This window comes from Salmo salar, chromosome ssa07 (genome assembly GCF_905237065.1).
Source record: "Salmo salar chromosome ssa07, Ssal_v3.1, whole genome shotgun sequence".
Taxonomy (NCBI): Eukaryota; Metazoa; Chordata; class Actinopteri; order Salmoniformes; family Salmonidae; genus Salmo; species Salmo salar.
In genome coordinates this window covers 13,459,555-13,483,407 of record NC_059448.1, presented here as the reverse complement: position 1 = coordinate 13,483,407, position 23,853 = coordinate 13,459,555, and the positions used below count along the sequence as shown (strand labels likewise).

Genomic DNA, 23,853 nt, shown 5'->3' with positions numbered 1-23,853 from the left:
TTAGTATTTGGTAGCATTGCCTTTAAATTGTTTAACTTGGGTCAAACATTTCAGGTAGCCTTCCACAAGGTTCCCACAAAAAGTTGGGTGAATTTTGGCCCATTCCTCCTGACAGAGCTGGTGTAACTGAGTCAGGTTTGTAAGCCTCCTTGCTCACACACGCTTTTTCAGTTCTACCCACAAATTTTCTATGGGACTGAGGTCAGGGCTTTGTGATGGCCACTCTAATACCTTGACTTTGCTGTCCTTAAGCCATTTTGCCACAACTTTGGAAGTATGCTTGGGGTCATTGTCCATTTGGAAGACCCATTTGCGACCAAGCTTTAACTTCCTGACTGATGTCTTGAGATGTTGCTTCAATATATCCACATCGTTTTCCTTCTTCATGACACCATCTATTTGGTGAAGTGCACCAGTCCCTCCTGCAGCAAAGCACCCCCACAACATGATGCTGCCACCCCGGTGCTTCACGTTTGGGATGGTGTTCTTCGGCTTGCAAGCCTCCCCCTTTTTCCACCAAACATAACGATGGTCATTATGGCCAAACAGTTCTATTTTTGTTTCATCAGACCAGAGGACATTTCTCCAAAAAGTATGATCTTTGTCCCCATGTGCAGTTGCAAACCGTAGTCTGGCTTTTTATGGCGGTTGTGGAGCAGTGGCTTCTTCCTTGCTGAGCGGCCTTTCCGGTTATGTCGATATAGGACTCATTTTACTGTGGATATAGATACTTTTGTACCTGTTTCCTCCAGCATCTTCACAAGGTCCTTTGCTGTTGTTCTGTGATTGATTTGCACTTTTCGCACCAAAGTACATTCATCTCTAGGAGACAGAACGCGTCTCCTTCCTGAGCGGTATGACGGCTGTGTTGTCCCATGGTGTTTATACTTACCTTCAGTCATTTGGAAATTGCTCCCAAGGATGAACCAGACTTGTGGAGGGGTTTTTTTTCTCCTGAGGTCATGGCTGATTTTTTTATTTATTTTTTCCATGATGTCAAGCAAAGAGGCACTGAGTTTGAAGGTAGGCTTTGAAATACATCCATAGGTACACCTCCAATTGACTGAAATTATGTCAATTAACCTATCAGAAGCTTCTAAAGCCATGACATCATTTTCTGGAATTTTCCAAGCTGTTTAAAGGCACAGTCAACTAATTGTATTGTACACTTCTGAGCCACTTGAATTGTGATTAGTGAAATAATCTGTCTGTAAACAATTGTTGAAAAACTGACTTGTGTCATGCACAAAGTAGATATCCTAACCGACTTGCCAAAACTATAGTTTGTTAAGAACAAATTTGCGGAGTGGTTGAAAAACTAGTTTTAATGACTCCAACCTAAGTGTATGTAAACTTCCAACTTCAAATGTACAGTACCAGTCAAAAGTTTGGACACACCTACTTATTGAAGGGTTTTTCTTTAGTGTTACTACATTGTAGAATAATAGTGAAAACATAAAAACTATGAAACACATGGAATCATGTAGTAACCAAAAAGTGTTAAACAAATCAAGTTCCCACATATGCTAAGCACTTGTTGGCTGCTTTTCCTTCACTCTGCGGTCCAACTCATCCCAAACCATCTCAATTGGGTTGAAGTCGGGTGATTGTGGAGGCCAGGTCAGCTGATGCAGCATCATCACTCTCCTACTTGGTCAAATAGTCCTTACACAGCCTGGAGGTGTGTTATGGGTCATTGTCCTGTTGAAAAACAAATGATAGTCCCACTATGCGCGAACCAGATGGGATAGTGTATCACTGCAGAATGCTGTGGTACCAATGCTGGTTGAGTGTGCCTTTAATTCTAAATAAATCATAGTGTCACCAGCACAGCACCCCACACCATCAGACCTCTTCCTCCATGCTTCACGGTGGAAACCACACATGCAGAGATCCTCCGTTCACCTGCTCTGCATCTCTCAAAGACATGGCGGTTGGAACCAAAAATCTCACATTTTAACTCATCAGACCAAAGGACAGATTTCCACCAGTTTAATGTCCATTACTCGTGTTTCTTGGCCCAAGCCAATCTCTTTGTAATGGTGTCCTTTAGTGGTGGTTTCTTTGCAGCAATTCAACCATGAAGGCCTGATTCACTCAGTCTCCTTTGAACAGTTGATGTTGAAATGTTTGTTACTTGAACTCCGTGAAGCATTTATTTGGGCTGCAATTTCTGAGGCTGGTAACTCTAATGAACTTCTCTGCAGCAGAGGTAACTCTGGGTCTTCCTTTCCTAACCCGTACGACGCTGGGCCAATTGTGCGCCGCCCTCTGGGACTCCCAATCACTGCCGGATGTGATACAGCCTGGATTCGAACCAGGGACTGTAGCAACACCTCTTGCACTGGGATGCATTTCCTTAGACCGCTGCGCCACTCGGGAGGTAGCCTGAGGTGAGAGAATTCCAAGAATGTGCAAAGCTGTCATCAAGGCAAAGGGTGGCTACTTTGAACATCTAAAATAGAAAAATATATTGATTTGTGTAACACTTTTGGTTACTACATGATTCCATGTGTTATTTAATAGTTGATGTCTTCACTATTAAATTCTACAATGTAGAAAATGGTTAAAAAAATTAAATACAATTTGAGTAGGTGTGTCCAAACTTTTGAATGGTACTGTGTGTCACACACACACAGATAAGGACATTACACGGAAGTTATTCAAATACTACATTTCCGATTGCTGCTATGCCCGCTGAAATGTGACGATACCAGACGAGTGACAAATACATTAACATACAAGTCAAATAAGATGTAATCCCTTTAATAAAACTCATGAAACGCAGTGGACCAAAGCAAAATAATCAAACAAAAAAAGCAAGTTGATAACATTTACAACCAAAAAGAAGAAAAAAAAACTGTACAACTCTACACTCCTGCAGTCACTGCTATTTTTTTGAAAATCTTTTTTTATTCATTCACTTTTCTGTGATGAGGGGAAACTCTGGAGTGAAGGGGAGGGCGAAGAGGGCTGTATAATGTGATTGTTTTTTTCCCCTCAGATACAATAGTGTAACCTTCGTACACACGTATGCATCAACGTGGCAGTTGAAGTATTTCTCCACTGCCACTACAGCAGTGGAAAGGGGGGGGGGGGAGAATCTCTCTAAACAGCAGATTGTTATTTGTACAAGATGTCATAGTGGCCGGGTCTATAGAGGAGGAAGACACGAGGCTCGCTGCCTTCAGGGAAGACGTGGTGGTTGACGGAGCCTCCCTCACCCCGGTCCATGTACTCCACTAGGATGGACACGTTCAGGGCCTGGGCCAAGGCAATGATGTGGATATGGTCACTTTCTTTAGACATGGGCTCCACCTCCTGGACAAGAGAAAACAGAGGACAATTGAAGTGTTTTGACTTGTTATTGCTGTTACGCAAGACAGAAAAAGTCATGAAGACATTGGAATGTGCATGCTTCGTACCCAAGAGTACCATGTAGAAACACTAGTTCTGACTCATTGCACACAACCAGACAAAATTCAAGCCATATGTAAACAAATCCTCAATCTAGCTTATTGTGTTTATTAAAACACTATCAAAACAAACATAAAAATTTGCACAAGAATAACAAGTGTTTCTTATTGGGCGAGTAGAAATAGTTTCACCCCGTTTCAGAGCGTTTTCATCCGCTTCATATCTACTGAACACAACCCAATAGGAACCCACCTGCTGGCAGAACTCCTTGACGGAGCGTCCACCCTCGATGAAGTGCTGGAAGAAGCCGTGCTCCCTCTGCAAGTAGCCTGAGGTGAGCAGCCGCAAGTACACCACGATGTAGTCCGACACGCTCTGGTCTCTGAAGGAGCCCAGCAGCTCACGGAGGCCCGGCTGCTTCTCACACAGCTCCAACAGGTCCATGAACTAGGGGAAGAATTAACAATAATATGGTCAGTTAGGTGATGATTTTACGTGACGTCACTAACAGCTGTTAACATGTTCAGTATATGTGTAATGTGTGTGTGCTGTCACTGTTGTTCAAATGTGTGTAATAATAAAACAGCAACTCACAGTATTGTGGAAGTCTTCGATGGTGAACTCTGTAAAACCCTGGTTGACCAGGTCCAGTTTGCTCTTTGCTGCCACTGCTTTGAACCTACAGAGACATACATTGCATCATCGGTATTCAGTAGCTATTAATGCAGCAACACTAACCAGATGACATCTATCGTATTACAGAGTCGGCTTTACTGAACATCGAGGATCTAGATGCACTATGGAAGTGCTACGTTACCTCTGCAGCTCTTTGCTGTCTTCTAGCAGTGATTCGAGATGTGAAAAGCCAAAAGCTCTGTAGAAACAGTTCCCATCTGGCCGCGTCTTGCGGATATACGAGTATTTTTTGTGTAAATCCTAAGGGGGAAAAAAACAGGGACAGAAGTATACACAGTAAATACAATCGTAATGTGACTATTTCAAACCTTCATTAGATGTGGTCATAAGGAACTCTTTAGCGTTAAACCAGTAATATAATAATAAATAACAAGCCATTTAATAGACACTGGTCATGTGTGCATGCATTTTACATATGGGTGGTCCAGGGAATCAAACCCACTATCCTGGCATTGCAAGCACCTTGCTCTACCAACTGAGCTACAGAGAACCAATGTTCCCTGCCAAGTAGAGTGCAAAATACATTTCATCCCATGGAGAGAAGCACGAGACTGAACTTCATGCAACTTTCTAGAGTTTTCCCCGTTAACAAACACTATCAACGTTTCCCAATTGTGATTGAATCAATGCAATATTAGCCACTTTCAATGCAACATTCTGAAACAAAACGAACTATGCAAGATATTTTGTTGTATGCAGAACACATCAGAGTAGGGTTCTATTGCGCACGACTCAGCCCATACAGAGAACAGCGCGGCATAACCAATCAAAGCTGCAGTAGGCCTATATGCAAATAGACCATTGCCATATATGGATCTGTGCCATTTACTTTGAACTGGAGTGTTCACAGCATGAGCGGTCATGAGTAGATGGGCTTGTTTAGAGATCAAAGCAAAAGATGCATGTAGCCACATGTGCACATTTTGATCATATCCTTTGCTAGTTAGTGAGTTATAAGTCCAGTTATTGATAATTTGTAGTCAGCAATAGGGGAGTGATTTCTTCCAACAAGAGCACAAAATGTGTACATTTCTAGACATCTTTGAAAAGCCAGTCATGTAAAGAGCTTTTTTTGTCTTAAAGGGGCAGTGTTGTATTTTGAGACAAATTGAATAAGCTAAGTAGCCAATAGGCAGAGTGTAGCATAATTTGTCTGATTCTCTGTAATAATGGTATGGGAATAATGTATTTTTGTAAAGTGGTTTCTTGCATCAAACAACATTTCCAGTCACCTCCTTGTCTGAAGGACAGGTGGATAAACAGGTTCATGTCAAACCCGTCATGGTTTTTTTTCTTCAAAGGAGACTGAAAAACATCTCTCTCAAGGCCATCAGACTTAAATAGCCATCACTAGCACATTAGAGGCTGCTGCCCTATATACATTGACTTCATCTCTAGCCACTTTAATAATTGAACACTAGTTACTTTTATAATGTTTACATACTTTGCATTACTCATCTCATATGTATATAATGTATTCTATCCTACTGTATCTTCGTCTATGCCACTCCGACATTGCTCATCCAAATATTTATATCTTCTTAATTCCATTCCTTTACTTAGATTTGTATGTATTGTGAAGTTGTTAGATATTACTTGTTGATATTACTGCACTGTCGGAGCTAGAAACACAAGCATTTCGCTACACACGTGTCTTCCCTGTGGCTCAGTTGGTAGAGCATGGTGTTTGCAACGCCAGCATGGTGTGTGCAACGCCAGGGTTGTGGGTTCGATTCCCACGGGGGGCCAGTACAATTATTATTTTTTTAATTAAAAATAAATGCATGAAATGAAACGTATGCATTCACTACTGTAAGTCGCTCTGGATAAGAGCGTCTGCTAAATGACTAAAATGTAAATGTAGAATGCAATAACATCTGCTAAACACGTGTATGTGACCAAGAAAATTTGATTTGACTATAGGCATTGAACACCACACATTGGCTGCTACTGTAGGCTGAATGATGGAACAGCTATTTCCATGTTAAAATGTTATGAGATGCATTTTCTCCCTTGTTTTTTTATGATAGCCTACATTATGATCAAACAGCCACATTAGCCTACTTGGCCACTGTTATAACAGTAATTTAAAGCAGCTACAGACTCAGTGTTCACAGTAAAAGCACACTGGGAGTTGCACAGAATTTTCAATGTTCACGTTTGCACTCAGCAGACTGGAAATTTGCTCAGTGGCCAAAATTTTGAGGGAACATTGCAGAGGACCTGTATAAAGTCATGCAGATTCACATCCTGTAATATAAGAATCTTGTGGTTTTACTTACCTTGATCTTGAGCTGATAAATGGTGTCTTCCACGGCATACTCTCTCTGCAACACTGACAGTTCCTGTCTGTCTGACACTAAAGGGATGCTAGTTGCGATCTAGTATGGCAGACAGACAGACAGAGACAGACAGACAGACAGAGACAGACAGACAGACAGGAGTTAAGGCACAGATGTTGTATACTCACAGATTTATAGAAACCAATATAAAACAACAGGGTCTGCATTTAGACAGGCAGCCCAAATCTAATATTCAGATCAGCTCTGAAAAAGGTCTGATGGGAAAAGATCTAATGTGATTGGTCAAATGCCCAATTAGTGGGAGAAAAAAATATCAGAATTGGGCTGCCTGTCTAAACAGCCTGGGTGATCCAAAACATGTGATGCAAAGGCATGCAGTTCAACCTTTTCCACATCAGACTTATGTCAGTCTAATTAAAAAACATTAGCCTGCACATTATCAATGTTTATTCAAGTGTAAAATCTCTCACCTCCTGCTGGATTCGATCCTGCTGAGCCATAATAGCCTCATCATAAGCGAGGCAGTTTACTCCTCCCGCTAGAGAAGAAAAAAACAACACCATAGAAGTTTGTAAACATTTTAAAAAGGCCAGTTCTGGTTATGTAATTTATACCACAACAACATGAGATTGATGACAGTAGGCATGTATTTTAAGCAAATTCTGTAATCACATATCAGTCTATTGATAAATATAAGTATTGAAGCTGGTTCACGTGGGGTGCAAGTGCAACAATGTGGTCGGCGTCTGGCCATATTTTTGGAACAACTAGAATTGATTAACTAACAAAGCTTGCGAACGTTAGTGCTAGCCAGCTAACTATCCAATTTCAGTTATGGCGTCAATAAACATTTGACAACCAATTGAAAGTCGGCAAAAATATACTGTGAGTGAGATCCTACATTATGTCGCATAAAAAAACTTAATGGTATTTACTCCATCCTCCCGAAAAATATAGCTATGTCAAAAATGCGTTTCTTTGTGTGTGTGACTTGAATGCTATGGCCTCCCCCATTCCCTTCTCATATTCATGCAAGCAGCTTGTCCCTCAACTGCCATCACTAGATAACCTAACAACCACATTACACCTCCATAAAAAATAATGCATTAATAGCCGAAGCCGGTTATATTAGACATCTTTCGTTTTGATGTTGTTTCACTCACCCTCCATCTCTCCCTGTGTTGTTTCCTGCTGCTGTTCCTCCGCCATTTTAGCTGTAGAATTCTGTTTCCTTCGTCTCTCTGACCTCATTCTAAACTTCCGGGTTACACTAGTAGTCCAGGGGTGCAATCTATATCTATATGTAAATCCTGTAATCATTATTCCAAACAGACGGAAAACTACAGTTTCTATTGGACAAATTCAGGTAGGTCCAGCCCCGTTTCGTTCTGTTTGGTTCCCGGGGGATACACCCCCTGTGCCAGCAACTAGTTATTTTCTGGCAAATGCATATGAATACAGATATAACACATATTTAGAACAGGTCATTAGTTTCCTGGCTCAAATAACTATCTGTTATATACTTGCAGCTAATGTGTGCAGATTTAAAACTTTTCAAATTTATATATTTTTAATATGAGTTTTTTTGTCATTTAGCAGACCATCAATTTACAGGACAAATTAGGGTTAAGTGTCTTGCTCAAGGGAACGTGGACAGATTTTTCACTTAGTTGGCTCGGGGATTCGGACCAGCGACTTTTCGGTTACTGGCCCAACGCCCTTAACCACAAGGCTACCCTAGTTTTTTTTGTAGGTCCTCATTCTCAAACACTTGGGTCAGCTCATGTGCAAATGGGTTATACAGTGCATTCGGAAAGTATTCAGACTCCTTGTCTTTTTCCACATTTTGTTACGTTACAGTCTTATTCTAAAATGGATTCAGCCTCCAAGTTTGGAACCACCAAGACTCTTCCTAGTGCTGGCCACCCAGCCAAACTGAGAAATTGGGAGAGAAGGGCATTGGTCAGGGAGGTGACCAAGAACCCCATGGTCACTCTGACAGAGTTCCAGAATACCTTTGTGGAGATGGGAGAACCTTCCAGAGGACAACCATCTCTGCAGCACTCCACCAATCAGGCCTTTATGGTAGAGTGGCCAGACGAAAGCCACTCCTCAGTAAAAAGCACATGACAGCCCACTTGGAGTTTGCCAAAAGGCACCTAAAGGACTCTCAGACCATGAGAAACAAGATTCTCTAGTCTGATGAAAGCAAGATTGAACTCTTTGGCCTGAATGCCAAGTGTCACATCTGGAGAAAACCTGGCACCATCCCTACAGTGAAGCATGGTGGTGGCAGCATCATGCTGTGGGTATGTTTTTTTAGAGGCAGGGACTAGGAGACTAGTCAGGATTGAGGTAAAGATGAACAGAGCAAAGTACATAGATATCCTTGATGAAAACCTGCTCCAGAGCGCTCAGGACCGGAGCGAAGGTTCACCTTCCAACAGGACAACGACCCTAAGCACACAGCTAAGACAATGCAGGAGTGGCTTCGGGACAAGTCTCTGGCGCTCCCCATCCAACCTGACAGAGCTTGAGGAGCTGCAGAGAAGAATGAGAGAAACTCTCCAAATACAGGTGTGCAAAGCTTGTAGCGCCATACCCAAGAAGACTCAAGGCTGTAATCGCTGCCAAATGTGCTGCAAAAAGTACTGAGTAAAGGGTCTGAATACCTTTGTAAATTAGTTTACACCTGTGTTTGCTTTGTCATTATGGGGTAGTTTGTGTAGATTGATGGGGGGGGGGACAATTGAATATTTTTTTGAATAATGCTGTAACATAAAAAATGTGGAAAAAGTCAAGGGGTCTGAATACTTAACAAATTCACTGTATAGACACACACGGAGATGACAGCGGCATGATTTTGAAGCCACCTCACATCCATACCATTGTAAAAATGTTGTAAGCTATGAGTCACTACATTTAATTAAGATACAAGTAATTTATTCAAGTATAACTACTAGAAAATTCTGTTCCAGTCCCTACTACACCCCATGTTGTCCTTGAAATGTATAATTTAATTGAAATACTGTGGAATTTCATTCATGCCTATGGAGTACTGCATCAGAGTGCAATTATGGCCGATTGTTGGCTTCAGCAAGCGAGGACTTCAATACATAGTAAGTTATATACGTGTTCCCCACACACACACACCTCGGTTTGATATAGATAAATGGTCAAATCGTTTCACCGTGTATAATGTACACTAAGCCAAAAATGTTGAAACAATGATCAGACACTAGAATTTTTTTTTATTGTGACAAAATATCAAAAAGGTAATTTCGTGACTTCAGTTCAAGCATCATAGGCCAGAAATTGGAATGCAGCAGGTGACTTGAGCCAAGAACCGTGGTAGAGAAACAGTTCAGCGCTTCTGGTAGTTCTGAACATTGGCGAGGATCCAACCAGATGGTCCAAGTATGGCCACCGCAAAAATACTCATGACAAAAGCACTTTCCTGTGAACAGAGGCATGCAAGACTGTCATAATCATACACGTCACCCAAGAACACAGGTTGGCAAGTCATATTATTGCCAATAATAAAAGCATGCTTTATTTTAAAATAGTCAACATAATTTGGATAAGTATATTTTGAAATCAGCTAGCCAACTACTGTCTGAACTAGATGGCTAGCTTCAACGATTTCCAATTCACAGAACATGAAAATAACAAAACGGTTTATAAATATATTTGGCCTACTCACTGCAGCGCCGATGTTGTCTTTGGGTGGTTTACTGGATAAGTTTGCTCGCTGGTTGATTGCACGTGTCCTCGAAGCCACAGTTGACCGTACTTTCAGCATTCCGCTCAGAAGGCCAGACATGATTCAACAGGATCCGTTTATAAGTCTAGCTTGTTTGTGAGTTTGTTGCGTGTATTTTGCGTTGGCATTGTTTGAGACTTTCTAGTCCTGACCTGCGGAAGCTACGTCATACGATCTTTAAAACTTTTCGCGTGGAAATTTGCTCAGTTTTGATTGGTAGACACAAAACCATCTAGACATACAAGTGATGAGTGAATGTAGCCATTTTGGAAAGTAACAAAATATCACACAAGTGATGTAACTTTGTCTCCTTTATTGACTGTTGTTTCACATTGACAAAAGAATCCAGAGTTTGAAGCTTTAAGTGCTTTTCAGAGTCTCTCTAATGGAAGAAAACTACTGGACGTTGTGCAATCTTTATCAACCCTACACACTCAATTACTAGTGATTCAGTAGTGTTAACATTAAGTCCAAGACTTCCAAACAGTGACAAATACTATTGTACCAGAAATGCTTATTTATCTGAACATCAAAAAAGACTTGCAGATAACAGTGAGAAGTCAATGTGGGGTCACTTTAGGCTGAACGACAGACACAGCTTAGTTAAGGCAGCATTATAGTCACTCAGAGAGGTATTAGGCAGAGAAGGTGGAGGAGAGAAGGCTTAGTTTGTTGCACTATATGAAGGATCATTTTCCAACACTGGAACAACGTTTTGAGGATATACTGATGGGATCATTCTAAACAAAACAAAGCTTATAGCAGAAAGTATTTTAGCAATAAGGATTGTGTGTGGGCTACCCAAAACACAAGGATTAATAACACGCACAAATGACTACATTCGACATACAGACATACATTGAGCAAACAGTTTTATAACATCAAGGAGCACGCATGTTAACCTAGTCCCTTCAACTTGAGTGGTTATTTGGTGCAGATATGAATATAGAGGTGGTCCTTGGCAGGCCGAATTAGTAGTGTAGAATCACAGTGTCTATGTGAGAAGAACATGCTTATTTTGAATACTTTATTTTGATAAGTCTCTATGCCCCATCATGTCTCATTCTTGGAAGACATGGTTTTGGTACCATTAGACAGTGGTGAGGTTTCCAGCTACTTGTTGACCCCACTGACTGTTAAAGGGTGTATTCTCTGACCATGTTAGCTTAAATGATGGTGAACAGTGTTATTGATGTTATTAATGTTGCACAAGCCAGTTGACTATGCATTGCTGGTGCATGTGAGAAGGTGAATGCTGATTTGAATTAGCCCATTGAGAAGGTGAATGCTGATTTTGAATTAGCCCATTGAGAAGGTGAATGCTGATTTTGAATTAGCCCATTGAGAAGGTGAATGCTGATTTGAATTAGCCCATTGAGAAGGTGAATACTGATTTGAATTAGCCCATTGAGAAGGTAAATGCTGATTTTGAATTAGCCCATTGAGAAGGTGAATGCTGATTTTGTATTAGCCCATTGAGAAAATGCCGAATGTCGAGGTTGAAAGTGGTATCAGGTTATTGGCCATCATGTAGCCGGACAGGGGTTGCTACATGTATAGTCAATCATCAACTAATACTGACCACAATGAAATGACACAATGTAAATGTACTAGTTACAGGGAGCTTTCAGGTTTCTAAACTATTTCTCAAGTTAAAATGGTTTTCTTGTGGAATAGCCAGAGGTAAAACCAGAAGCTGGGGCTGTGGAAAAACCAGACGATGGTTTTAGGGCTGGGGTTTATTGGCGAGGATCGTCTGGGGCAGGGATCCTTTCCAGGCTGGGCTCCATGCCCCAGATCTCCCGGGCGTACTGGGAGATAGTGCGGTCGCTAGAAAATTTACCACAACCAGCGATGTTGTGGATCACCATCTTGGTCCATTCTTTAGGGTTCTGTTGGGATGGATGGGAAGAGAGATGAAATTAAAACCCTTGCAGAAGGAAGGAATACTGTTATCTGTAAAAATTCTCATAACTGACAGGGGAATAGTCAAGTCACAATTTATTTATAGAGCATTTAACAAGTCTCGATACACTTTACAAAAAATAAAGAAAACAGGGCCTCCCGAGTGGTGCAGCGGTCTAAGGCACTGTATCGCTATGCTAGAGGCGTCACTACAGACCCAAGTTCAATCCCGGGCTGTATCACAGCTGGCCGTGATTGGGAGTCCCATAGGGCGGCGCACAACTGGCCCAGCGTTGTCCGAGTTAAGGGAGGGTTTGGCCGGTGAGGCTTTACTTGGCTCATCGCGCTCTAGCGACTCCTTGTGGCGGGCCGGGCACATGTAGGCTGACCCCGGTCGTCAGTTGAACAGCGTTTCCTCCGACACATTGGTGCGGCTGGCTTCCGGGTTAAGCGGGCGGGTGTTAAGAAGCACAGTTTGGCGGGTCGTGTTTCTGAGGACGCATAACTCGACTTTCGTCTCTCCTGAGACAGTTGGGGAATTGCAGCGATGAGACAAGATCGAAATTGGGGGTAAAATACAAACAAAAGAAGAAAAAAAAGAAAGAAAACAATAGATATTAAAAAGATTTTCAGTCTATGAAACACTCACCTTGTAGAGAGCACTGACTTTCTCTTGGCATTTGATGTAAGCTTCGTAGTCAGCGAACACCTTGAATCTGCAACACAAACATCATGCTCGGTTAGACATTGTGTGGCTGCGTGTATGACGGTAGAGTACAGTGTCCGCATTTGGGTGTTGGTGACTCAGCGTTTTCCCCAACCTGTCATGGTGCAGCAGCATGTTGACAATGTCCTTGAAGAGGTCGTGCTGGTCGGGGCTAAAGAATCCACCAGCGATCTGGTCCATGGCCTGCTTCAGCTCAGGAATGCGGTTGTAGTAGTCCATGGCATCATATCTGGGAAGATGGATACATTCATAAAGAAGAGGATATATTTATAAAGAAGAGGATACACTTATAAAGAAGATTTTTTAAATCCATTATGGGATGCATGCCAGTTATCATCCTTCCAAGTCATCCAAAAAGCTGTCTCTTTCGCTTCTATCCTTTACCATGCAAATCGTCTTGGCTTCTCCACCAAAGTTTACCCAGTAAGCATCCTTCCATGTCATCCGAAATGTTCTCTCCTTAGCTATCATCCAATGCCAATCCTCATGTCTTCTTCTCCACCATCTCTGATCAGAACCCTTCGTCCGTCCATCCATTCACCCCCCCCCACACACACACTGTCTTACCCACTCTTGTCCATGGCGTCCACGTCGTCCACCCTCATGCCGAAGATGAAGAGGTTCTCTTCTCCGGCCTCCTCGGCCATCTCTACATTGGCTCCGTCCATGGTGCCGATGGTGAGCGCTCCGTTCAGCATGAACTTCATGTTGCCAGTGCCAGACGCCTCAGTGCCAGCTGTGGAGATCTGCTCAGACAGGTCGGACGCAGGGATGACTGGCGAGAGAGAGACAGAGAGAGAGAGGGAGAAGGAGAGAAACCGAAACAGAGAGATGAGAGAAAATGTACGTGGAAGAAGTGGGAAGCCCCTTAGCTACACTCCAATGGGAACCTAAACAAAACCAAGAAAGCAGCAAGTATGTGAATGATTTACTTTTTTCGGCCAGAGTGACCTTGTAGTTCTCCAGGAAGATGACTTTGAGGCGGTCTCCCACCACAGTGTCGTGGTTGACAATCTCTCCGATGGCAGTGATCAGCCTAATGATCAGCTTCGCCGTGTGGTACCCAGGGGCAGCCTGGGAAATAATTGAGAATATGGAATCACATGGATGCAAAAATCTTATACAGAGGGCACAGATCTGTTTGCGCTGTCTTGCCAACTTTGGTCGTTGTCTCCATAGCAGTTGGTAAAACAGCTCAAACTGATGTGGGACAGGCTAATATCTTGGAAATATTCGCTCAATCATATTTCTCTATCATATTTCTTTATTTGTGAATTCAAATAGACTTTATTACAAAGTAACAAGCCGAGCTGGCCCATGGACCAACTGACTTTCCAGCCTCGGCACATACCTTTTATACAGTTTTCCTCCTTACGTCACACATATAGTAACTCCTCTTTTTGTTAATGATTCATCCCCTTTGGCATTTAGCCACCAATATCTTTTTGCCTTGCACTCATTTTAGCTTGGTTTCCATTTTCTTATTGGCACAGACATTAGGCCATAGATTCCATTGGTGGTGTAACCATAGCAATGATACAAAAATAAACATTAGGGCATAGAGTCCATTGGTGGCGTAACTATAGCAATGATACAAAAATAAACAGCCACGCACACTCCTAATGCAGGTGCATGTCTAATGGTGCTGGAGTAATACAAACCCATGCTCATAATGCACGTCTAATGAACCTCACGGGACTAGGTAATGGCTTCCCTTAGCCTAATGACCTAAACACATATATAGAGTGCATTGATTCTGCTTACTTCTCTAAGATGTATAATGTGCACACATGTACTGGAAAATTCCCAATACTAACAAAATATATCTAATGAGTTTTGCAGTACAACCTGTATCCTAATGACTTGATCAAACTTCTATTGTGGCTCACCTTTCCTCCAATCATGATAGTCCTGGGGGTCCAATTCTTGTTGGGCTCCTTCTTGATGCCTGATTGAAAAAGACGACAGGTTAACTTGGTTGACAGGATAATGTTTCTCACTAAAGCTGTAAAAGCACAGAGGACCACTCACGGTTGTAGAGAGTGATGATGTGCAGGCAGTTGAGCAGCTGCCTCTTGTACTCGTGGATCCTCTTGACTTGAACGTCGAACATGGAGTTGGGGTTGATCTTCACCTTGTAGTGCTCCTCAAGATAGGCAGAAAACTTAAGCTTGTTCTCCTACAGACAGACACAGTAAAGTGTTAGGAGTTGTAGTACGGACCTTGGCTCAGACTGAGATGGTGACTCGAATTACAATGACAACATATTTCAAGAGATCGTTATGTTCTGACCTGTTTGACCTTGGCGATGTCATGAATCAAAGAGTCGTCATCCACAAACGTCAGCAACTTCTTCAGTTGGTCCAGATCGCGGATGTAATCCTCACCGATCCTCTGAACATTCAAACATACAGAAATAACCATTTTTAGGATCATCATTTCTCAGACACTACTGCGACACTAGCACCAACTGTCACTCCACGTTGGTTATGATTTCAGCTACACTCCACCACACACCTCTGCAATGACTTCAGCCAGCCCCGGGTTGCACATGACCAGCCAGCGTCGGGGCGTGATCCCGTTGGTCTTGTTCTGGAACTTGTGGGGGTCCACCTCGTAGAAGTCCTTGAACCTAGTGGGCTCAATGAACGATTGATAGATCAAATACCATTTAACATATGGGGCCAGTGGGAAAACAGGTTACAATATTGGCTAGAGATAGCGTCATAAGTAGCTAGAGATGAAACAAACTAAAACAACGTTTCTTCGTACAGAGTTGCTTTGAGAATGTCCGAGTGGATGCGGGCCACTCCGTTGACGGCGTGGGAGCCCACGATGCACAGGTGGGCCATGTTGATCTTCTTCTGGTCGCCCTCCTCCACTAGGGACATGCGGCGCAGACGATCATGGTCCCCGGGGTAGAGCTTAGCGATGCGCTGAGGGAAGGAGGAGAAAGAGGATTGGAAACAATTACCTTCACACCCATTTGTTTGTATCACATTAAAGAAGCAAATATTGAGGGATATGTTGTTGCTTTTTACAGTAGCTAACTCCTAATCCTCTCAGGCACGTGAATATATGTTTACAGTATATTCTCTTATATACAGTGCATTCGGAAAGTATTCATACCCCTTCACTTTTTCCACATTTTGTTACGTTACAGCCTTATTCTAAAATCGATTAAATCGTTTTTTCCCCCCATATCAATCTACACACAATACCCCATAATGACAAAGTAAAAAAACGTTTTTAAATAAAGTTTTGCAAATGTATAAAGCTCAGGTGCATCCTGTTTCCATTGATCATCCTTGAGATGTTTCTATAAATTGATTGGAGTCCACCTGTGGTAAATTCAATTGATTGGACATGATTTGGAGTGGCACACACCTGTCTTTATAAGGTTCCACAGTTGACAGTGCATGTCAGAGCAAAAATGAAGCCATGAAGTTGAAGGAATTGTCTGTAGAGCTCCGAGACAGGATTGTGTCGAGGCAGAGATCTGGTGAAGTGTACCAAAACATTTCTACAGCATTGAAGGTCCCCAACAACACAGTGGCCTCCATCATTCTTAAATGGAAGAAGTTTGGAACCACCAAGACTTCCTAGAGCTTGCCGCCCGGCCAAACTGAGCAATCAGAGGAGAAGGGCCTTGTTCAGGGAGGTGACCAAGAACCCGATGGTCACTCTGACAGAGCTCCAGAGATCCTCTGTGGAGATGGGAGAACCTTCCAGAAGGACAACCATCTCTGCAGCACTCCACCAAACAGGCCTTTATGGTAGAGGGGCCAGACGAAGGAGACTAGTCAGGATCAAGGGAAAGATGAACTGAGAAAAAGTACAGAGAGCTCCTTGATGAAAACCTGCTCCAGTGTGCTCAGGACCTCAGACTGGGGCGAAGGTTCACCTTCCAACAGGACAACGACCCTAAGCACACAGCCAAGACAATGCAAGAATGGCTTCGGGACAAGTCTCTGAATGTCTTTGAGTGGCCCAGCCAGAGCCCGGACTTGAACGCGATTGAACATCTCTGGAGAGACCTGAAAATAGCCGTGCAGTGACGCTCCCCATTCAACCTGACAGAGCTTGAGAGGATCTGCAGAGAAGAATGGGAGAAACTCCCCAAATACAGGTGTGCCGAGCTTGTAGCTTCATACCCAAGAAGACTCGAGGCTGTAATCGCTGCCAAAGGTGCATCAACAAAGTACTGAGTAAAGGGTCTGAACACTTATATAAATGTGACATTTCCATTTTTATTTTTAATACATTTGCCAACACTTCTAAAAACCTGTTTTTGCTTTGTCATTATGGAGTATTGTGTGTAGATTTGATGAGGGGAAAAAACGATTTAATCCATTTAGAATAAGGATGTAACAACAAAATGTGGAAAAAGTGAAGGGGTCTGAATACTTTCCGAATGCTCTGTATACGTACACTCGTACGGCTGTAATACTGTATGTTACAGGAGTGCCCTGTATACGTACACTCGTACGGCTGTAATACTGTATGTTACAGGAGTGCCCTGTATACGTACACTCGTACGGCTGTAATACTGTATGTTACAGGAGTGCCCTGTATACGTACACTCGTACGGCTGTAATACTGTATGTTACAGGAGTGTTTGGCTCTACCTCCAGGTGACGTCGGTTGATCTCGTAGATGATCTCCAGGTGTCTGGGCAGAAGGTTCTGGAGCAGGTCGGTGGGCCAGCGCTCCAGAGCCTCAGGCAGGACGGTGTGGTTGGTGTAAGCACAGGTACGTGTACAGATGTCCCAGGCCTGAGAGATGGGGGGAAATACAATGATACATGTAGAAGGAAATTGTCTTGGTTAATGTTTGGTGAATCCATTTAGGAGCATTCCCCCATTTGTGGTAAGTATTCTTTACACTTGTATGTATCATTGCTTTAGCAGGGGGACCAGCACTATACCTTCTCCCATGTCTGGTGCTCCGTGTCCAACAAGATCCTCATCAGCTCAGGGATAGCCATGGCAGGGTGGGTGTCGTTCAGCTGGATGGCCACCTACAATACAGGCAGGGGAGAGGACATCAGACAATACAGTTGGAAGACACAGTTAGGGGAGGAAACTGTTGCATGTGAACACATAGTCTCACATTCAAATGTATTTATCAGCCGATGTCACAAAGTGCTTATACAGACACCCAGGCTAAAACCCCAAACAGGAAGCAATGCAGAAGTAGAAGCACATTGTGTCTTTGACATATACCGGAGTGTGCTCAGTGAACAAAGCCATTTGGAGACTATATGGTACTTTGATAGATATAATTCAGTTAGAACATACACTTAGCGTCCTAGACTATCTATCGTATCCATCTTACCTTGTCAGGCAGGGTGGACAGGTCAACGCGCACAACCTCAGTGGAGCCGAACTTGGAGGACTTGAAGCGACGGACGATGTCCTGCAGAGTGGCCGCCACCACAAAGTACTCCTGCTTCAGACGAAGCTCCTTCCCCTCGAAGAACTGGGGTCAGAAACAGGACCACAGTCCATCACACTTGATTATTATTATTATGATGTTCTCAGAGAAGTGCTTTGATGACTCAGCTTAAATGCATTCTTCCAGGAACCTGTGTCTATATTGTGCAGGAGACATAATACTTTAAATGGATAAAATGGTTTGACAGCATTAGGAAAACTCATTGATTCGTTACAATGAATCGTCATTGTTGATAAGAATTTGTTCTTAGAACTCGTCTGGCTAAATAAAGGTTCAAATCAACACTGGGTTCTACTCACGTTGTCATTGGGGTACAGAACACGGGAGATGTTCTCAGCCAAGTTTCTGTCCAGCACAGCTTGAATATAGCCACCCACATTGACTGCAGAACAAACAAAAACGCTGTGGTCACATCTAACATTTCAAATGTCTTGCCTAGTACCGTTTTCCAGCTCCCATCAGGACAATCAACATCATGATCGTTGAATTAGATTACGGATAATAAAACCGATGGTTGAATTTGATTACTGATAATAATATTACAAAAGTTGTAAACATTTTCATTAATACATAATTTAATCAGTAGGTTTAAACAATAGAGCAGACACAGACAAGCCCAAACAGTCCAAAAGTAACTCACAGTCTTTCAGGTTGAAATCACAGGGAGCCTTGGCAGACCACAGTCTCATGGTGTTCACAACATTGTTCCTGTAGCCAGGAACTGGGGTGTCATAAGGAAGGGCCAACACTACCTGTTAATGTAGAAGGGCCATGTAATGTTTAGTTACGTCCACAATGATTATTATTTCTATGTTGTATCGTCTTTATGTAGTCTCTCACCTGTGTGTCGACCCATTTCACACCCTCGGGGGTGTGCTCCACTCTGCCGTAGAAGTGGACGGGTCGCATGTACTCAGGGCGGGCCTTCTCCCAGGGGTTGCCGTAGCGCAGCCAATCGTCAGCCTCCTCTACCTGTCGATTATCATGATTATACAGCATCATGAGTTTACTATGACTAGTTTACAAATATGTGCAAATGTGAGAAATGATTCATAAAATAATTTGACCATCTAAAGCACATGACTCCAACAAGCACCGAAAATGACTATTTACACTGACTAACATGTAATCAAACACACAGACATGTACATACATATAGTCAACTTTGCCAGTTAAACTACCTGCCAGCCATTCACAATTTTCTGGTTGAAGATGCCGAACTCATAGCGGATGCCGTAGCCGTAAGCTGCCAGTCCCAGAGACGCCATGGAATCTAGGAAGCAGGCTGAGAGCACAGGGGGAGGGAGGGGTGAGAGAGATGGGGTGAGGCAGGGTTGTCCTGACCACTGAGCATCACTGTCGTTGGCAACACTATTTTTAGGGGGGAAGCAGCGAGGTGACCAATAGAGAGCCAAGGAGGAGGAACTCACCGGCGAGCCGTCCAAGGCCACCATTTCCCAGGCCGGCATCTTCCTCAATGTCCTGCAGCTCCTCCATGTCCAGGCCCAACTAAGATGAAGATGAAGATAAATTGTTAAGATTCATAGTACTTCATTAGTCTATCATACATTATAAAATGGAGGATGGAGCTACATTCATGTATTAGGAAAAGTTTTTTCTTCTGAATACATGGAAATGGGGCAGTGTTCAATCTCAGAGCAGGACAATGTACCTGCTCTGAGAAAGTATCCTTGAATCTTGAATGAAGTGTGAGAAAAAGCACTTATTTTCAGTTGCATAAATGTTCAATGTGCCAGTTCCATACCCTCTGCAGTGTATGTCAGACACAATGTTCTAGGTTGAGGTAACTATGACGGTCCACTGTCAGGGTCCAGGAGTGGCCTAAGGCCTATCCATCTCTCACCTGATAGGTAGCCTCGTCACATGCGTTCTCCAGAGCCAGGTTCACCATTGTATTCTGCAGGGTGCGCCCCATGTAGAACTCAAGGGACAGGTAATACACACGCTAGAGAGGAACAGCAGGGGAAGGTTCATCAAGCAGAGTTAATGCAGTACAGTGTCAATATTCAACACCTTCAGCCACCCAACAGTAGTGTGCCCACATGTGGTTGCCCTGCGAAAATGCCACGTCGTCTATGACCCTCTTATTGGAATGGAGAGGCAGCGGCTGTGGCCAGGGGGAGAGAGCAGGTGCTGCCAACAACAGGAGTGCTATTCTTGGCGACCAGTCAAGCAACAGCTCTTTGTGAGTGTGTTTGGATTCACTTGAAACTCCCTGCCAGTGGAGTCTGGGTTTACTTTCTTTAAGGCACGCTCGGTACACCCCAAGGCCTCATAATAACCTATATAAAGAGTGCTGAAAACAGTGCCAGCGTTATGTTATTGGCCTGAAACCCTAACGGATTAATCAACACTGTACTTACTGTATGTCCGTTTAATATTTCTCTGCAGCCTGTCTCCACCCATTACAACATTATACAGAGGAAATGTACATTGTACATCATATAATCGTTCACGTTCCAATTCATGTATGGGGTATGTTACTCACACTGAAGCTATGAAATGAAATGACTCTTCTGCTTGATTATTTCTAAGGTCACTACAGTACTATAACAGCATTGAGCAGGGTGGCGTGATCCTAAATGAAGAGTTGGGAGGGGTTGACACCTGAACCTTTGATTGACCTTTGACATTTCAAATGTTGTTCTTCGACAATCGGGGGAATGCAAATGAGGGCATGGAAAACAGAGCGCACCAGTGTCGCATTAAGTGTGAGTAAGATAAAGTGACAAAGGCATCCAGTCCCTGGATATAAATATAGCAGCATTGGTGACCAGTTCCGAAATGTTCCAGCGACTAGGGAGATTGGTGCAGGTGGGGTTGCATAAACACACAAAACAACAGGACGGATATTATTACTGTGGGTTGTACATTTGATGACTTTAGGGAGCATGGACTGTTCTTCTGCTTATGAAGCCTACATAGCCATATTTATATGTGGAATGTACAAATACCAAAAATGTAGTTGAACCCGAGCTCGATGACTAGGTGTTATCAACTAAGGACTAGTGGACACAAATTATAATATATTTCTTAGGAGGCATTGGGCAAATATGTTCTCAGGGACTTTGGCTTTCTAAAGGTTGACCTCCGGACACTAATAAAATGAACGTCATTCAAGGCCTGTGGCTCAGGGCCAGGAGTTAGGAGGCTAATGACACTGCAGACCTTTTCATTTACATTTCTGTTATAAGTTAGCATATCATACAATCATCATGATATGTCTGCTCTTCTGCACACAAAAATAGCTGTTATTTTGTTCCCATGCCAACCATAATAATGAATGTGGCTATACTGGCACGATGCTGACTGTGTGATGCACAATGTTCTTTATTGGATCAGGCAGAGAGAGCCTCTGGTGCTTTCTGGTTCAATTCATTGATAAATCATTGTTTCTGTGCCACTGATATGTATGAGATAGAGAATAGGAATAATTCTAACAGCTAAAATCCGTCTCCAAAAGAATTTAACACATATAATGTGTCTTGACAGTATTTAGGCTACTATGTAAACATATTGGTTTGGGTTACAGCAACTTCTAGGCTATCCTTTTACGCAATACGTGTTTAGCAACCAGTTGACTGAGTCCCATTAAACAGTGCGCTGATTTAGTGTCATTCTACAAGTGTCAAGCACTAGCTTGAAAATATTGACACTTCCATTTCAGCTATCAATGCATCGTCAGATGCATTCTATGTTAAAATAGAGAGAGACAAACGTTTACTGAATCGTGTTCTCATCCAGAGATGCACAACATGGTTATGTAACTTGTATGGGGCTTTGGGGCGCTCAATACAGAATTCGGCATTCCCATGTTCACCGCCTAATTACATTGAAGATTAAATAGGTAGGCTACTTAAAGACATGTTATAAACATAACATTTCTGTAACTGTAGCGTCTGAAGCGCATCCCTAGTCTAGACTTCAGCATCAGTGCACATACTGCGCAGTAATATTTCCCTGGGAAGCCATCCCTCCCAGTTTCCGGAGTCTGACAGAGGCGTACGTGCCGAGCAACGTGCGACCGGACTGGATCACTCTGACACTGCGGCAACAATGTTGCTTGCTTACTTTGGGGTCTTTCTCATAGTAGTGCTGCTGCGTCCTGATCCATCTGCCCACCAGGTGGTCGCGGACAGTATTGGCCAAGGCGAAGTAGTAGTCCCTTTTGGTCGCCACATTTCGGTCCTTTACCAGCGTAAAGTGGAGATGGCGATTAAAATTGGTCTTAAGGTCTGAAACATTTTCCACTCCTGCAAGCCCCCGCACCGATATCTGCTTCCTCTTATCCTGGTCTGTCAGTGGCTTGGGCATCTTGGTAAATGCGTATTTTCTATTGTGCGACTGTAGATCCAAAAGGCAAATATCAACCGAGGATGATGAGAGATGGCTTCGCGTGTCACACTGTGTGTCCTTCCTTCCTCCCTCTGTCTCTTCAAAGTATGGACACCAGAGTTGGTATGCCAGTCCTGCACTGTTATATATAAACGCACATACAAAATGTCGAGCATATAGGGCGGGTCTTACAGAACCTCCAGCCCAATTGACAGTTGATCCTCTTCGTGACAATAATGGTTAGTGCTATACGGTATTCTTAGGACGTCCGTAACCTAACCTCTACCCTTATCCTAACCTTAACCCTTACCTTAACCATTTGCCATTTCAATTCCAATGGCCTTTGATCCCGGGCGTCCCAAGGATTCCAGATAGCACAGACCATGACAATATGCAGGGTTATTCACTATTAACGAGACCCCCCCCCCCCAAAAAAAAACCCTCCCTCGAACAGCTGAGAAGGGATGATGGCATTGAGGAGTGTACATGAGGGGTGTAAGCCATGTAGCCTATCAGCTGTTGGGACTGCGGTGATGTATAGCCTATTATTTGGGTAGAATATTCTGTCTGCCTGGATACATGCATAAGTACAGTGAAATGCCTTTCGTACTGGACAATGAAATATTCGCTGAGCTCTATCACATGTCTATTCCGCAGAAAACACAAATATTATATTTAATCAATACAAAATTATTGTATACATTGTACAGTGTTAGAGGATCCTTTATCCACGATATTTTATAGGGTGGTGGTGGACAGTCTTGGTGCAGAATACATGCAACAGGTCCTCAAAGAACTATGTGCATTGACTGTCCTAGCCTTATTATTGAGGATATAACTTTATTTTCCTCTCCAGGACAAATGATCCACCCTTTAGGAATGTGATCATGAAATCTATTAATAGCCACGTTGTATATAAGCGAAATAAAAGGGCGTTTGTTTGACCCACGCGAACGTGACCAAATACGTGACTGAAACAGGAACTAACTTGGCCGCGATTCATACGAAGCCTATGGTGCGAAGCCAGTGGTGGGAAAAGTACCCAATTTTCATACTTGAGTAAAAGTAAAGATACCTTAATAGAAAATGACTCAAGTAAAAGTGAAAGTCCCCCTGTAAAATACTACATGAGTAAAAGTCTAAAAGTATTTGGTTTTAAATATACAGTACCAGTCATACGTTTGGACACACCTACCCATTCCAGGGGTTTCTTTATTTTGACTATTTTC

The 23,853-nt window shown here is 42.9% G+C and overlaps 2 protein-coding genes across 2 annotated transcripts; both read right to left on the bottom strand.

The window, feature by feature from the left end:
- Positions 1-2,750: 2,750 nt before the first annotated feature.
- Positions 2,751-7,816, bottom strand: LOC106608596 (ubiquitin thioesterase OTUB1). Its single transcript, XM_014206627.2, has 7 exons — positions 7,580-7,816; positions 6,887-6,954; positions 6,396-6,494; positions 4,235-4,353; positions 4,012-4,096; positions 3,670-3,864; positions 2,751-3,321 (listed from the first exon to the last, which is right to left on the bottom strand). Exons 1-7 carry the CDS (start codon positions 7,734-7,736, stop codon positions 3,124-3,126), a joined length of 921 nt encoding a protein of 306 aa, XP_014062102.1. The 5' UTR covers positions 7,737-7,816; the 3' UTR covers positions 2,751-3,123.
- Positions 7,817-9,647: 1,831 nt separating this feature from the next.
- Positions 9,648-22,998, bottom strand: LOC106608595 (glycogen phosphorylase, muscle form). Its single transcript, XM_014206626.2, has 21 exons — positions 22,361-22,998; positions 20,133-20,234; positions 19,699-19,777; positions 19,450-19,553; positions 19,109-19,240; positions 18,909-19,020; positions 18,568-18,650; positions 18,149-18,292; positions 17,739-17,831; positions 17,440-17,586; positions 15,584-15,747; positions 15,329-15,443; positions 15,104-15,205; positions 14,843-14,990; positions 14,701-14,759; positions 13,744-13,885; positions 13,379-13,586; positions 12,906-13,040; positions 12,734-12,800; positions 10,120-12,071; positions 9,648-9,873 (listed from the first exon to the last, which is right to left on the bottom strand). The coding sequence occupies exons 1-20, from the start codon at positions 22,601-22,603 to the stop codon at positions 11,919-11,921; spliced, it is 2,532 nt and encodes an 843-aa protein (XP_014062101.1). The 5' UTR covers positions 22,604-22,998; the 3' UTR covers positions 9,648-9,873; positions 10,120-11,918.
- Positions 22,999-23,853: the final 855 nt, after the last annotated feature.